Genomic DNA, 17,407 nt, shown 5'->3' on the forward strand with positions numbered 1-17,407 from the left:
CCAATTTTCTTTAGAGATATTAAAATTTCAGATATCCTGGTAGGAGGGGGTAAGGTGTGGGAATGAGAGTGGGATGGGGAGTGAAGGGTGTGGAAGATGGAGCAATGTATGTGAAAATAATCCTTAACTTTTTGTTATTTACTTAAAGGAAACATTTTCCTAAATTTTGTTTACCTAGGGTGAATATATATTTGTGAGGTTATTTTAAGTGGCAGGTGGTTTAAGAATTACTGATCTTATTATTAGAAAAATATCACATAGAGTAAATTAAGAAAAAAGAGATAATGTTTATGAGTTCTTAACTCATTCTTAACAAAATTCTAGAAAATTTTGATGATAGGATGGTAGAAATATTCTGTCATTGAGCTTACTGTAAAATAAAGGGTCCAGGTTTCTAGTGGGACAGAGTCCCTACTTAATAGTTATATAAATTTATTTTTATTAAACCAAAATTAAGTTTTGAACTATAAAATTTACTTCCTACCCCCTTCCTCAATTCCCACAATTCTCCATATACTATTTGATTCAGGTATAGTATTTCTATAGCCATTTTAAGAATGGAATTTTCTGCTGCTTTATATACTTACTTTTATATTCCTTGAGAATTTTAAGGCCTTTATCTCTAAGGACCATGTGAACATTTTAGATTGCTAAAAAAGGGAAAATATTTTATTCAGGAATTGCGAAAAGCCTTGCAGCAACTACAGGGAGAATTGCAGAATAAGAACCAACAACTTCATACTCTGGAGGCTGAAAAATTCAGTGAGAGTCGGACTCATGAGCAGAACATTCAGCACTTAAACCATAGTCTGAGTCACAAAGAGCAGTTGCTTCAGGTGAGTTAATATAATGACTTAATAGAACTCTGAAATTTCTCTCATATAATCTCAAGATATTAGTCCACCTAGGTTAAGTACCTGCTACATGTAAAACATTGAGAGGTAGGAATCAAGAAGACTCAAAATAAATAGAAAGTACAATCCCTGAATCCAGATACTTACCAACAAGTGTATGAAATAATACATATAGACCTTAAAATTTTAAGCAATCAGTATTCAGCAAATCATTATATTATGCCCTCTATGAGTCAAACACTATGTTAGATGTTGGGAAGACAAAAAGAAGATATGGCCACTGCTCTGAGTCTAGTGAAGACATCTGTACCAAAACTTCCACAGTATAATTTAGATGACAGAATGAAAGTTTTAGGGAAAAATGGGACACTGAGAAGGGAGCAATCAGTTTTCCCACCTCCTCTGAGCTCCAGTCACATTGAATCTCTTACATTTCACTGAGTGTACTATTTTATATGTACTTATATTTTGCATACATTGTTTTCTCTGATTTGTAATCAGAGAAACTCCTACTACCTCTGCTTGGGAAACTCCTAATCATTTAGGACTCAGGTTAAATGTTAATTCTTTTGTGAGATCTTTAGTGACACCTTCAGGCAGAGTTAGACAATGCAACCTGCATTCCTCTAGTAGCTAGCTCCATGTACATAACCCACGCAACACCCACATCTCAGCATATATATCTATATACATGTATGTGGTATATATCTGTATTGCAGAATAGTTAACAATTTACGTGTCTTTTATCTCTCCTAAACTGTAGAGCACTTTCTGTTTTTTATCCTGAGTAACAAATTACCTAGCAAAGCATAGCAATTTAGTTAACGTTGGATAAATTAGTGAATAAAGGTAAATATTTTTTGGTCTGTAGGAACTTCGGGAGCTCCTGCAATATCAGAATAACTCAGATAAAACCCTTGAAGCAAATGAAATGTTACTTGAGAAACTTCGGCAGCGAATCCAAGATAGAGACGTTGCTCTTGAGGTATGTATCATAATTTTTTTCACTACATTATGGATTATTCTATCCACACAGTGATATAGAAATTTGTGTCTAACTTAATTTGCAGTTTTTGGGAGTTGGTTTTCATTCCTTTATATTTTTGAATCTTGAATAAGAGTGATCAGGATATTGAATCTTATGAAGGAAATCTTATGAAGGAAAGCCTTACTTTCCTTGCAGCGGGCTATAGATGAAAAGTTCTCTGCTCTAGAAGAAAAAGAAAAAGAATTGCGTCAGCTTCATCTTGCTGTGAGAGAGCGAGATCATGATTTAGAGAGACTGCGTGGTGTCCTCTCTTCCAATGAAGCTATCATGCAAGTACGAACAAAATCCATCCTTGTCTCTGTATTCCTCTCCCACTTGTAGTCTAAGCTTGAAGCATCACTCCTGTCATTTTCTGAAAACCAGGGTTTTTGCTTTATAAGAAAAAAAACAAAAATAATGGTCAGTTGGTTCCCTCATTGTAGATTAACACTTCTCCTTCCTTTTAATGCTATGAACTTTGTTAAGGGAAGCAGTGAATATTGATTCTATTTACATAGTTCTGACTTATTTCTCATCCTTGTCAATATCTGTATATTCTTATATAAACACTATTATATTGTGTTTTTCTCAACGCTATATATATTCGTGTATTGTCAAAATCAGCACCTTATTTTATTCACATCTACTGTTGACTTTTTCTTGCATTCATGTTTTAAGAGTTTGTGTAGCTAACCCTCTGTCACTTCTCAAAGTCTGTCCCTTCCTCTTAGCATTACCTCTTCCTCCAAAACACTTCATTTATCATGTACTCTACTTATCTCTCTACAAACTAGATGAGTTTCTAGAAACAAAAAATAGATTAATATGGCATTACTAGTGTAGAAACTAAGTCTTCTCCTTTTGCAAAAATACTGAACTTGCTCTTTGTAGATAATTTAGAGGTGGATCAAATTTCTTATTTATCCAGAGGAATGTAGATAATGTAGTTATGATTGTTATCTTTGTTCCGTAGAGTATGGAGAGTCTCATGAGGGCCAAAGGCCTGGAAGTGGAACAGTTATCTTCTACTTGCCAGAACCTCCAGTGGCTGAAAGAAGAAATGGAAGTCAAATTTAGCCATTGGCAGAAAGAACAAGAAAGTATTGTTCAGCAGTTACAGACATCTCTTCATGACAGGAACAAGGAAGTGGAGGCAAGACTAGTTAATTTAAAGGCAGTTGGATTCGTGATTCCGTAATCTCAGTCTTGGATTAGGATGCTTGAGGTCTGGGAGGCCAGTGACCCAAGTCTTTAGTGCTGTTCTGTACCTGGGCAAGTCACTACCTTTCACTGGGACTTTTTTCCCTCATGCCTGTAAAGTTGTGATAGTTATTTTTCTCAAAGAAGTTATGTGAAAATTAATGAGATCTACAAAATCCATATACAGTATGATTGATAGCTAACCTTTTTTAGATGCTTATGATCTGCCAGGCAATGTTTTAATAGCTTAATGGGTTTTACCTCATTGAATCCTTGCAACTCTGTGGGGTGCATACCCTGTTTATCACTGCATTACAGACAAGGAAACAGACTTCTGAGGTTAAGTAACCTGCCCATAGTAAAAAAGCTAATAAGTGACAGAGCCAGTATTCAACCCAGGCCATGTGACTTTGCAGTTATAACCACCATATTCCCTCTTAATATAGAAATAGGAACTGCATCACCAAGATAGTAAATACGGCATGCGTTATTTTTTTCCAGTTTATTTTGTACTCAATCTACAGTTATACTGGAGAGAAAATAAATGAAATAATCTAAGTGGCCATTTATGCTCGTTTAACATTAGTTGTTATGCGCCCTAAGCAAACAGGAAAAGGACTATTTCAGAAAACATGTAAGTTGCCGTTATAGGTATGTTTTCTTTATTGTTAGTGTTCATTCACAGAACATGTATTTACAGCTTTCTATGTTCCAGACCTTGTTAGACCCTGTGCTTGATCTTTTGATACAACAGTGAATGATATTTGCTATCAAGAATGTTACAGGTCAATGGGATCAGTTCCCTTTGTTCTCTGATCAATTCTTGTGATCCCTTGGATATGTAGTAGAATTCTTTCGTCCAGAAACTTATACTGTCTCTTTTGTGTTAGGATCTTAGTGCAACATTGCTCTGCAAACTCGGACCAGGGCAGAGTGAAATAGCTGAGGAGTTATGCCAGCGTCTACAGCGAAAGGAAAGAATGCTACAGGACCTTTTAAGTGATCGAAACAAACAAGCCGTGGAACATGACATGGAAATTCAGGATCTGCTTCAGTCTATGAGCACCAGGGAGCAGAAGAGCCAAGTAAGGGCTAATTCATGGACCAGAACATTATCACTTAATGCATTTATAGTCTGAAAATAGGAAGCATTTGAACTTGGTAACAGTTGTGCCTTTGTATCATTTTATAGTCATCTCTGTTAGTTTTTCTCCCCTGCAGTTTATTAACTATACTACTGTTTCACATCAGTCATCAAAGTACAGAATATTTTTAGAATACTTTTGCATTTGGAAGGGTGCCTAAACAATATGTCAGTTAACTTCATTACATATATATTCATTTCCTAATACTCTGATCCTTTAGAGAGAAAGGAGTATGGGTTCTTGAGGGTTTTGACTTTGCTTCTGAAATATCAAGACTTGAGAGATATTATGAAAAATATGAAAATCCAGCCAAGGTATTGGAAAACCTTAACTTCCCATATTTTCTTGTAACTTTAATAAAAGCTAGGTTATTTTAAGAGGAGAAAAGATTGTGTTTTTTTTTTTTCAAAAGTCTTGATGAGAATAAATAATCCCATAGTAATATGGGATATATTAATCTCAAGATAATGATGCACAGGTGTTTCAGGAGTAAATTCATAATTTATCCTCATATCCATGACTAGCTCCTAGTCAGTTTTTAGAGGGAGCTAGATTCTTATCCTTAGCTTGTATTATTTGACCATAATATTATTTAATACTTTCTTACCTTATATATTGCACTCTTGGAATTCTCAGGCCTACTGAAATAATTTCACATTTTGTTAGAAACATGTCGACATGTGCTCTAGAAATTGCTTCTAGAAGAGGCATAACAAAATTATTGTGAGTTATTCAAGTCTTTGGCAAGATGCTAACAGTTCTTTATTTGTTTTCTTTTTAACTCCTTTGTAATACAGAAAAATTAGTTTTATTATACCTTAGAAAGAAGTATTATATACTGTATATAGTAAAATAATGGAACCAAGAAGATTATAGAAATCACAAAAGATTTTCACTCAAGAAGAAGAATGATCGTTGTAGTCTTCTAGATCTGCCTCATAATTTAACATGCAAAAGAATCAACTGGAGAAAAAGATAGATTCCTAAGTTCACCAAGGAATAGATTTAGAAAGTATAAGGTGGGACTCACGTTTCTCACACATTTCTGGGTTGTGGTGATGGTGATGCTGGTCCATGGACTATACTCTGAGGAGCACTCTAGAAAAAGCTCAATTAGAAAAAGAACATAAGGATATAGAGGGGATAAGGATATAGAGCACAGAAGAAGAGCTCTTGTAGGTTATTTATTATATTTTCTTCCATAATAACTTTTATGGGGTATTTATTAGGACAAGTTAATGTACTGATACCTCCAAAATGTTTATGTCTAAATCCCCCCCAAAAAAACCCAAATTTTACTTACTGAGAATTCCATTTTGCTACTCTCTTTAAAACTTATGACAAAGACTCAGCTTCTCATTTAAAACAGGTAGTAATTTTCCCCAGGGACAGTTGATGATAATTTTAGTATTAATTTACTATCTCCAGATTTTCTGATGAAACACAGTACTGGTAATATAAATGTTTTAGCTCTTTCCCTTATTGTCCTCTGTTTTAGAAAACTGTAGGATTTGAAATGGGATGAACTGAGTTTGGTGGTTTTGAGGTTCAAATTCCCTAGAGCATGTGGTCTGATAAAAATGTTTATCTGTAAGTAATTATTCATCCAATAAATATATATTTAGGGCCTACTCTGTACCAGGTACTGTTCTGGGTACTTAAGATTCAGTAGGAAACAAAATATTGAAGTATTTGTCCTTAAGAAACTTATATTCTATTTGGGAGAGAGAGATAATGGTTAAGAACATGGCAAGGAGAATTGGGGGTAGAGAAGAGATTGCTGTTTTAGAAAGGATATTCAGGGAAGGCCAATCTGATGTGGTAACATTTGGCAAAGATGTGGAGTTAATAAGGGAGCAAACCACACAAATGTTTGAGTGAAGAGCATTTCAGGCTGAAGGAAGTACTGTCCCAGAGTAAAGAAAGATATTAACATCTTAGCCTGATTGAGAAGTAGGAGAACTGATTTCAGATTCTCGTATCTGAGATAGATATGTCATATTCAGCTTTTTGCAAGTCTGTCTTTGAGAGGCTTTCTACTCACTCACTTATGCTTTTCCTTGTAAACTGAAGCAACAAAACTATTTCTTAGGGCCACACTGGCTTTTCAAAAATGGTTGGCTTTTAAGAAATAATACCAGAATGTAAGTTTTATTTCTCTAGATTATCTTTCAAAGGCTAAATGTGATTTCTTCTTACTAGGCTGCTGCAGAAAAGATGGTACAAGCTCTAATGGAAAGAAATTCAGAATTACAGGCCATGCGCCAACATTTAGGTGGGAAAGACTTCATGATGTCCCAAGCACTTATCTCTAACAAGCCAGCTGAAATTACCTCTGTCAGCCCTCATCTTGGAGAGCAGTCTGATCAAGTAAGAACTATAGACTTGTGTAGCTATTCAGGCATACTATGTTTACATTTGGGGCAATAATTTCATAATTTTAATACAGACTATATTTACATTTGAAGCAATAGTTTCATAATTTTAATGCCCAGTTGTGTGAGAATATTCTAAATCCCTGCCATTGTGATCATTCTTCCTGGGTCTTCCTAAATCCCTTCTCTTTTTCATTATTTAGGACTCAATGCAAATACCCTCCAGAGGTGATAGCTCTTCACTGACTGCCAAAGGGGATGCCAGCATACCCAGGTCTACTTTAGGTAAGTATCAGATTTCATTTTCTGACAGAATCTTCTGTCTTCTTCTTTCAACTCTCTGTTAATAGGTTTGGCCAAGACTCTTTTTGTCTTACTACCTTAATGGAAAAAATAAGTTTGGATTCCTCTGAAAGGCTGAAGTCATGTTTACTCTAGGCAAAACTGCCCTTACTTTATGTTGGATTGATGTCTTTGCTCTGGATTCACAATTTGGCAAGAAAATTGCATCCTGACTCCCAATTTCAGATAGCTTTGCAGGGATTCAGAAATGCAGGAGGTAGTACTTCCAGAACTGCACAAAGAACCATGGGGCTGACATCTTCTTCTGGGAATCTTCCAGGCAGACTGGGATTACTCATTGTAGTTTGAAATCACTTATATTAAAGGGTTGGGAGAGATAGACAATGTGCATTGAGTTATTTGCCAACTCAGCCCTTTCAAAGAGTTGAGTTGTAAACCTTGAACTCCATAAAGACAACCTATGGTAAGAGCAAAACTCAACTGTGTACCCTGGATCTTCAAAGAGCAGAAAGTTAGAATCTAGCTTAAGGATAGACAGCTTAAAGAAAGATAATACCCAGTGAGTTTCAGAAGTAGAGACTTAACTATGATGGACAAGGTAGTGTTTTTACTGCTATGATAAGAAAGTCAGGTTTTGAACTTGGAAAATTAATTTGAAATTTTTTATTAATATTAAGAATGCAGAATATGTGCCTATGCTATAGTATCAGGTATTATAGAATTCCATAAAGCAATGTTGCAAATAGCCATTATCCAGTAGGAAAACTTTATGCCAGTTAAACAGTAAAGAATGCTAGATTTGTTTAATTTACTCCTAATTTACCTTTTTTAAAAAATATTTTCCTCCAGGTTTTTATTTTGGAAAATTTCAAATCTATAGGAAAGTGACAAAAAATAGAACAGTGAATATCCATGTACAGTTTTTTTTAAAGGTTTACCGGTTGTTAACATTTTTCCAAATTTGCATTCTTTCTTTCCCTATACACATACATATAGATAGATGTCTCTTTCTGACTCTGAGAAATACTTACACTATGACACTTTATCCCTAAATAATTTAGTATGTATTTCCTAATAACAAGGGCTTTCTCTCATGCAACAACAGTATAATTGTCACTCAGGATGTTCAGCACAGATTATTTCCCTTATTCCACATTTGTATCTCCCTTTTCCCAACTTGGAGAATCCTGGTTACCCATAATATTAGTATATTTACACATTTGCTCAATGCTACAATACACAAAAATAATTTCAGAATTACTAAATGAATACCATTGATAAACCTATAAGTAACTTTAAGATTTCTTTGTAATTCTTTTTACCTTTAGATTATATCCCCTGAGGGTATATAAAGTACTGTGTTCAAAAGTTACTTGAATTAATTTATTATTATTATCTGGGTGATTAAATGTTCTGTTTGCTATATAGGTTCGTTTGATTCTGTTAATGTTCAATTTTAGACTTTTTCTCCTCCAATAATGCCAAATGTATACCTTAAAAGGTAAAACATAAACGTGCTTCAAAACGTAAATATACAGGAAAGGTATTTTCAGAAATCCCATCTACTTCCCTACTTCTCTATCTCCTGTTTCCATTCATCCCCCTGTAGGTAACCAATTTTATTTCTGGGTTATCCTTCCAGTGTTTCTTTTTGTAAAAAAAAAAAAAAAAATCGTTCCTACGTGTATAAGTGGGGTGTGTATGTGCTCTTATTTCCCCTGTTTTTCTAATACAAAATGTACACACTAGATATATTCTTTTTCACCTAATTTGTTTTACTTAACAGAATATCCTGGAAATTACTCCATATCAGTTCATAAAGGTCTTCCTCATTCTTTTTACAGTTGTATATCATGTTTCATTGTGTGGAATTTTTAATTGTCTCCTCATAGGCATGTAGATTAATTGCCATATTGTGCTAGTAATGCTGCAAAGAACAGCCTTATGCATAAATATTTTTTGGTATTGTTAAATTATGCCTTCAGAGTAAATTCCTCAGAAATGATACAGGAGAGGTCACATGTTCATTGCAATTAAAACTTGCACCCTGTGTCCATTTGTAGAAGACTTGGATGCAGTTGCAGGGCTGGAAAAAGAACTGAGTAATGCCAAAGAAGAACTTGAACTCATGGCTAAAAAAGAAAGAGAAAGCCGGGTGAGTATTCTAATCAAGGCCTATTTCTAAATTCCTGTTTCTTTTCTTCCAAAATAGTTTATATTTTAAAAAGGACAGTTCTCTAATATCTGGCTCCAAATACAAGGGATGTTTGCTTTCATTTTGGAGAAAAATAAAAGTTGCTTTATGTATACATTAAGTCACCAAGATGTACGTGTTTTTATAAATGGGGACTTTTAAAACTTTTTAAGTGCTGAGACAACTCAGCTCCCCCCCCATTGCTAACTGTAATAAAATAATTGTAAAACATTTGTCAAAAAATGAAGTGCTGTATGGTTGCTGTTCATAATTATAAAAGATCCACCAAATTAGTTTTAGAAACATGGAACAAAAGAAATTTGAGTATGATTAATAATGTTTATTGCAATATACCGTGGTATGTATTTAAAATTCATTAGTGCTAATGCTCCCATATACAAAGTAAAAGATATTGGCTCTGTTTTGTAGATGAAGAAGCTAAAACTGGCTTTTTTAGAAGATGGGGATGAGAAATACTTATGTTACTAAAAAAATGCCCAAGCTAAGATTTAAACCCAGATTTTTAAATTCTAAACACTGCCAAAGAAGTCATGTCATGCAGCAGAAAATTTTTCCCACTTTCATACTTTATTTCTAGCAATAGAGTTTTCATCGGTTTTCTTAGAGGAGGCCTTTGGGCCTTATAAAAAATCCCTTCTCCTTCTACCTTCCCTGAAGGGCCAGTTTTATGTCCAAATACGATGTAGAAGAAATGTTGGTGTAGTCTAATACTAAAAGCCTTTGTGTTTGTGTGGCATCTGTTTTAGAAGATCAGTCAATGTTATTGATTCCTAAATTAAGTGTAGTCAGCTAGTCTGTATAGCTTCTTAGTTTTGTTCTACCTTTTTGACATAATTAGATCTATAACACCTGTGTTTATATTTGTGATAGAATTTTCTTATTTTACCTCTGAATTTCTCTGTTCATTACCCCATTTCTCCTCAATATCGACCTCAGGTTATATGACTGCATTAGTCAGGGTTCTCCTGAGTAACTAACATAAGATTTATTATAGGACTTGGCTCACATGACTCTGAGGAATGGCAAGCCCAAATTCTCTAGTGTAGGCCACACATTGGGAACTCTCATGAAGGTTTTCAATGAGTTCCCCAGGAGAAGTTGGCTAGTGGAAGTAGAGATGGAAATTCTTCCTTCCGATTGCTGAAATCATCCCTTCTTTTAAGGGCTTCAACTGATCGGATAAGACTTCTCTAGTTGTCCAAGGCAGTCTCCTTTGGCGATAGTAGATGTAATCAACCATAGGTGCAGTCAACTTAACTGAAGATTTAAATCCGTAAAATATCCTCACAGATAACAATCAGGCCTATGCTTGCTTAACCAAACAACTGGACACCATATCCTGGCCAGGCTGACTTGTGAACTTAAACCATCACAATCTGAATAGAAGATCAAACCAGCCACAACATTTCCTTAAGCTAAAGCTAAATCCAGAACAAGGCTCTAAGTCTCTTCACTTTTACGAAGGCTGAGAGAGGTAAGAAAACTACAGAAGAAAAGTTTGAAGCTAGCAGAGGTTGGTTCTTGAGGTTTAAAGAAAGGAGCTGTCTCCATAACATAAAAGTTCAGGGTAAAGCAGCAAGTGCTGATATAGAAGCTCCAGCAAGTTATCCAGAAGATCTACCTAAGATAATTGATGAAGGGGGCTACACTTAACCACAGATATTCAGTAGATGAATCAGCCTTCTGCTGAAAGAAGATGCCATGTTAAGGTTTTCCTAGCTGGAGAGAAGTCAGTGCCTGGCTTCAAAGGACAGGACTATTCTCTTGTTAGGGGATGATGCAGCCAGTGACTTTAACTTGAAACCAAGGCTCATTTACCATTCCAGAAATCCTAGAGCCCTAAAGAATTATGCTGCATCTACTCTGCCTGTGCACTATAAATGAAACACCTAGATGATAGCACATCTATTTACAACATGGTTTACTAAATATTTTAATTCAACTGTTAAGATCTGCTCAGAAAAAAAGATTCCTTTCAAAATATTAGTGCTCATTTGACAATGTACCTGGTAACCCCAGTGCCCTGACAGAGATGTGCAATGAGAGGAATTTTGTTTTCATGCCTGCTAACACAGATCCATTCTACAGCCCATGGATCAAGGAGTAATTTCTTCTTTCAAATCTTATTATTTAAGAAATACATTTCATAAGGCTATCGCTACCATAGATGGTGATTCCTCTGATGGATCTGGGCAAAGTAAGTTGAAAACCTTCTGGAAAAGAGTCACCACTATTCTATGTCCCATTGAGAACATTTGTAGTTCAGGGGAGGAGGTCTAAGTATCAACAATAACAGGAGTTAGGACGGAGTTGATTCTGACCCTCGTGGTTGACTTTGAGGGTTTCTAGACTTCATTGGTGGAAGTAACTGCAGATGTGGTAGAAATAGCAAGAGAATTTGAATTAGAAGTGGAGCCTGAAGATGTGACTGAAATGCTGCAATCTCATGATAAATCTTAAAACAGATGAGGAGTTGCTTCTGATGGATGAGCAGAGAAAGTGGTTTCTTGAAATGGAATCTATACCTGGTGAAGATGCTCTGAATATTGCTGAAAAGACAACAAAGGATTTAGAGTATGACATAAACTTAGTTGATAAAACAGCAGAGTTTGAGAGGATTGACACTGATTTTTTAAAATATGTATTTTTTATTGAAGTGTATCGTTCATACATGAACATACATAAATAAGTGTATAGTAAAAGTAGTGAACTTATAAAGTAAACATGCATAACATCATACAGGGGTCCCATGTATCATCCCTGCACCAAAACCTTGTTGTGAAACATTTGTTACAAACTATGCAAGAACATCATCAAAATATTACTACTAACTATAGTCCATATTTTATATTTGATGTATTTTCCTCTTCCAACCCATCCTATTATTTTTTTAAAATATATTTTTATTACAAAGGTTGTGAATTTACAAAACAATCATGCACGTGTGTAGAATTCCCATACAACACCCCTTCACCAACACCCCATGCCATGGTGGAATATTTGTAACAGATTATGAGATAGTATCATCAGACTATTATCACCAACTATGGTCCATAGTGTACATTTGGCACACTTTTTCCATACCACACCATTATCAACACAGTATGTCTTTGGCACTGATGCAAGAATATTACAATATTGTTGTTAATCACAGTTCATAGGTCACACCAATTGTAATTTTCACATGCTTCACATTCCTACCACACTGCAATAGTGACATACATCTGCTCTAGCTCACAAGACACTCCTGCATCTGTACCACCAACCACAATTCTCATCCACCTCTGGGTTCACTGTGTTCTCCAGTCCCTAGATTATTCTCTAGCTTTCTTGCAAGTGACATTTACATCCCTAAACTACCCTTTTCAGCCACAATCCCATTTATAAACCAGCTGCTACTTCCTATAATTTATTACCATTAACTCTATCCATTTCCACGCTTTTATAGTCAAGTTAATTAAAACTTATACATACGTTAAGCATGAGTAATCCTTTTCAGCCTTCCCTCTTATCTCCTGGGTTTTAACTCCATATGTTTATTCTTTGTATTTAGGTCATATTAATGAGACCATGCAATATATGTCCTTTTGTGTCTGGTTTCTTTCACTTAGCATAATGTCTTCAAGATTCATCTGTGTTATATGTGTCCCAATTTCATTTCTTCTTACTGCAGCATAGTATTCAGTCATATGTCTATACCACATTTTGTTTATCCATTCATTGGTTGATGGACACTTGGGTTTTTCCATCTTTTGGCAATTGTGAATAACATCACTATGAACACCAGTGTGCGAATGTCTGTTTGTGTCACAGTTTTAAGTTCTTCTGGATGTATTCCTAGTAGAGAAATTGCTGGATCATATGGCAGTTCTATGTTTAGCTTTCTGTGGAACCACCAAACTGTCTTCCACAGAGGCTGCACCATTTTACAATCCCACCAACAGTGAAGGAGTGTTCCCATTTCTCCATATCCTCTCCAGCACTTGTTTTCTGTTTTTTAAATAATAGTCGTTCTGTGTCAATGTGAGATGATATCTCATTGTTGTTTTGGTTTGCATTTCCATAATAACTAGTGATGTGAACATTTTTTCATGTGCTATATCACCATTTTTATTTCTTGTAGAAATGTCTGCTGAAATCTTTTGCCCATTTTTAAATTGGATTGTTTGCTCTTTTGTTATTGAGTTGTATGATATATATGTATTATATACATATATATATAAAATATATGAAGATATATATAATGGAAATCAAACCCTTATCAGATATGTGGTTTCCAAGTATTTTCTCCCATTGGATTGTCCCCAATTTGACAGAAGTTCTACTGTGGGTAAAATGCTATCAAACAGCATCACATGCTACAGAAAAATCTTTCATGAAAGGAAGAGTCAATTTTAAGAAATTTCCACAGCATCCCTTTTTTTTTTTAAATTTCTCTCCCCTTCCCTGCCCCTCCCCACCCCCAGTTGTCTGCTCTGTGTCCGTTTGCTGTGTGTTCTTCTGTGTCCGCTTATATTCTTGTCAGCAGCACCTGGAATCTGTGTCTCTCTTTGTTGCGTCATCTTCCTGTGTCAGCTCTCCATGTGTGCCTATTAGCCAAACCCCAGAATTAGGTAGGCTTTCCTACCCAGTCACAGACAACGCTGGGCCATGGCAGACCCCATCTTCCATGGTGGGGAAGATCCTACCTTTGCAGAAGCAATGGAGAAAACAAATTTCCTGTAGGCAACCATCTACCAAGGAAAGGAAGTGTGGGGTTGAGTTAAGCATTGCCTGATTTATTCTTCTCTTATATACCATTAAGATAATTCTCTCAACCTGCCTGAGGCTGAGAGTGAGTGAAGGGGTAGTGAGAGGTCAGGAGTTATACTAATTGAGCTTCTTCAACATGAAGGAAATGTTAGGGAAGCATTTCTTCCTAACATGCTATGGTAGCCTAGAACCATCAGATAGCTTCATGTGTTTATAAATGATCACATACCCACTCAGTGATACTATAAACATTAATGGACTTAGAAAATAAAAATATGGGGAAGATTGTTAATACAGAGGAAATAGTAGCTGCCAGTAAAGAGAAAGTCTGGTATTGCTAGAACAGATAAGTCCAGTGTACCTAGAGAGTTTTAAATGAGAAGTAAATTGGCAGGTAGTGAAATTGGTGAAGTAGGCAGGAATCAGATTACAAGGTTTATTAAGAGAATTCAATATTAGTATTTGGTACATAGTAAGTATCCAACAAATGTTAGCAGCTACTGTTATTATGATGTTCATTAATGAACTTCTCATAATCAAATATTTGGTTGTTTCCTGATAATGAGAGATGGAAGATACAACACTAAAAGTTTACAGTATACAGTACTTACTTTTCATAAGACTTATTCCTGGATGGTGGCATGTTCTTGCATCAGGAAATGTAATGTTTGCATCTGTGAATTCTCAATGCTTATACCAAGGGTTCTTATATCATAATTGCTAAGATTTAATAAAGAAAATGTCATTATCTTCAAGGGATACCAACCTTATTTTTATTCTGAAATGCAAAGGCTGTTGATCTCAGTTACTTATAAAGTGGTCAGTTGAAGATATTGCATTGAGAATCTATACTCTAAAATTTCCTATCTCGGTGAGCAGCAGCCAGAGCTGAATTTAAATGAAAAAAAAAAAAAACAAAAAAACATGATTCTTGTGGGGATGTGTTGGTGTGGGTGTGATATATTTATTATATAATACACAGTATAGTGTGGACTTAGTAAGGAGTCTGTTGTTCTCACCTGAGGGACATAGGGGTCTGTGGAATCCAACCTATATTATATCCTTTTATTCATTAGGGATTGCAAAAAGGAGATATTCTATCATTTCTTTTTTTTTTTTTTAAGATTTATTTATTTATTTCTCTACCCTCCCCCCACCCCGGTTGTCTGTTCTCTGTGTCTATTTGCTGCGTCTTCTTTGTCTGCTTCTGTTGTCAACGGCACAGGAATCTGTGTTTCTTTTTGTTGCATCATGTTGTTGTGTTAGTTCTCCCTGGTTACGGCACCATTCCTGGGCAGGCTGCACTTTCTTTCGCGCTGGGCAGCTCTCCTTCCGGGGCGCACTCCTTGTGCATGGGGCTCCCCTACACGGGGGACATCCCTGCGTGGCAGGGCACTCCTTGTGCGCATCAGCACTGCGCATGGGCCAGCTCCACACGGGTCAAGGAGGCCCGGGGTTTGAACCGCAGACCTCCCATGTGGTAGATGGACGCCCTACACTGGGCCAAATCTGCTGCCCTCATTCTTTATCTGTTAGCTGAAATACTTCTATAAAGAAAAATTTCATCTCTTATTGTATCTGCTAAAGGTGAACAGTAGTTATTTTTAAAGTATCATAATAAACTCTTGAACACTTTTGATACATTTTACAGTGTTAACTCAAACTTGGGATGTCACTAAAAACAACTTTCACAGCTTCCCATAAAACACCCTATGGTACCACACTATATAGTTTATTGCTTTGATCCAGTAGAGCACTATTCATGTTTTAGTCTTCATTTGCATTACTGGTGATAGTAATATAGAAAAACATTTGCCTCAATATTAAAATGTAAATGTGACATTTGTTTCCTCTGCCCACTGACGTCAGGATTTCATTTCTTCTTTTCACAGATGGAACTTTCTGCTTTACAGTCCATGGTGGCTGTGCAAGAGGAAGAGCTGCAGGTTCAGGCCGCTGATATGGAGTCCCTGACCAGGAACATACAGATTAAAGAAGACCTCATAAAGGTCTTTCAAAGCTTTTTAAAAAACTACTGGAAATGATTAGCACTCAGAAGACCAGTAGGACATCTTCAAAGAGTATTTGGATACATTTAGTCCCTTGGCCAGTGCTTATTTCCTTGAGTCTCTTGATATCACCACATTATTTTTGATATATCATGATATATCATGCTAAGATTTAATAAAATGTCATTTTGTTCATACGGCTTATCAATATCTCCCTTGAAAGCATAGCAGCGTTCAGGAGCAGTTGCTCACTCCCTTTTCTGCTGAATAGTATTTTTATTACTGTGCCTATTTTTTAACTTCCAGGATCTGCAGATGCAACTGGTTGATCCTGAAGACATTCCAGCTATGGAACGCCTGACCCAAGAAGTATTACTTCTTCGCGAAAAAGTTGCTTCAGTGGAATCACAGGGTCAAGAAACTTCAGGAAACCGAAGACAACAGGTAAATTGTTGGGATACAAACCTTATTTTTATTCTGAAATGGAAAGGCTGTTGATGTCCATTACTTATGAAGTGGTCAGTTGAAGATATTTTATAAAGAATCTGTACAGCTGCTTTTGGACCCACAATGTCAGTTTTCTCTCACTCTCATACATAAGTCTTCCCTCTTTCAGCTGAATCCTTTTCGTCTACGTGAATTTAACCATGGTCAAACCAATCTCAATTTTTGAAAAAAAGAGACAAAAAGTGGGAAAAATCCCTGCCTCTGCCTCAGATTCCTTTGTGGCTGCTATCCCATCTAACCTATCTTCAATGCCAAACTTTTCAAAAGGAGTTGCTTGCCCATATTCACTCTCTCTGTTATCATCTTTCTCACTTACCATTCCTCTCAATCCAATCTGGTTTTTAGTTCTACCAGTTCACCTAATCAGATTCCTGCTGGCTATAGACTATCATAGCACATCTTCTTGATAGCAGATATTACTACTCAAGGTGATACATTCTGTAATTGATGGATTTTTCCCCCTACTAGATAGTAAGCTATTGGTTGTATCCCGAGAACCTAGAACAGAGTCTGGCGTATCGAAGGTGCTCAATAATTATGCTATTTGTATATGTTTTCTCTTACCCTTCTTTCCTCTCTTCCCTTATGTCTCTTGGTCTCTTTATTTTGCTTCTGACTTCTCTTTGCTCCCATGTTTGAATTCTGCCTTATAGAGTTTTGAAGGTGAAGATAATGACTGTAACATTGATTTGAAAACTGTAAAGCACTATAGAAAGCCCAAAGAAATAATAAAATAATGGGCTTTTAAATGCATAGTAGCATGCTAAGGCATATCTTCTGACCTTTTTTCAGAATTAACTGTGGCTTCATGTTTTATTTTTCCATTTACATATTGCTTCCTTTTTCCTCAGTTGCTGTTGATGTTGGAAGGACTGGTAGATGAACGGAGTCGGCTCAATGAGGCCTTGCAAGCGGAGAGGCAGCTGTATAGCAGTCTGGTGAAGTTCCATGCCCATCCAGAGAGGTAAGAGAGTGGCTACACTGTTTTTCCTTTTATTCCTCTTTAAGTGAAGATACCTA

The 17,407-nt window shown here is 36.0% G+C and overlaps 1 protein-coding gene across 33 annotated transcripts in view; it reads left to right on the forward strand.

Moving 5' to 3' along the window:
- PDE4DIP (phosphodiesterase 4D interacting protein) overlaps nucleotides 1-17,407 on the forward strand; it is a 233,367-nt gene that overhangs the window by 156,499 nt on the left and 59,461 nt on the right. For all 33 annotated transcript variants that reach the window (XM_012518040.4, XM_023583509.3, XM_023583515.3 and 30 more), the window contains 11 exons: nucleotides 678-836; nucleotides 1,726-1,839; nucleotides 2,038-2,175; nucleotides 2,855-3,034; nucleotides 3,972-4,166; nucleotides 6,429-6,596; nucleotides 6,805-6,886; nucleotides 8,968-9,059; nucleotides 15,764-15,880; nucleotides 16,187-16,324; nucleotides 17,239-17,351. In XM_012518040.4, the coding sequence (XP_012373494.2) occupies nucleotides 678-836; nucleotides 1,726-1,839; nucleotides 2,038-2,175; nucleotides 2,855-3,034; nucleotides 3,972-4,166; nucleotides 6,429-6,596; nucleotides 6,805-6,886; nucleotides 8,968-9,059; nucleotides 15,764-15,880; nucleotides 16,187-16,324; nucleotides 17,239-17,351 (1,496 nt within the window). The remainder of the gene's footprint in view (nucleotides 1-677; nucleotides 837-1,725; nucleotides 1,840-2,037; nucleotides 2,176-2,854; nucleotides 3,035-3,971; nucleotides 4,167-6,428; nucleotides 6,597-6,804; nucleotides 6,887-8,967; nucleotides 9,060-15,763; nucleotides 15,881-16,186; nucleotides 16,325-17,238; nucleotides 17,352-17,407) is intronic.

Source organism: Dasypus novemcinctus, chromosome 13, assembly GCF_030445035.2.
Source record: "Dasypus novemcinctus isolate mDasNov1 chromosome 13, mDasNov1.1.hap2, whole genome shotgun sequence".
NCBI lineage: Eukaryota > Metazoa > Chordata > Mammalia > Cingulata > Dasypodidae > Dasypus > Dasypus novemcinctus.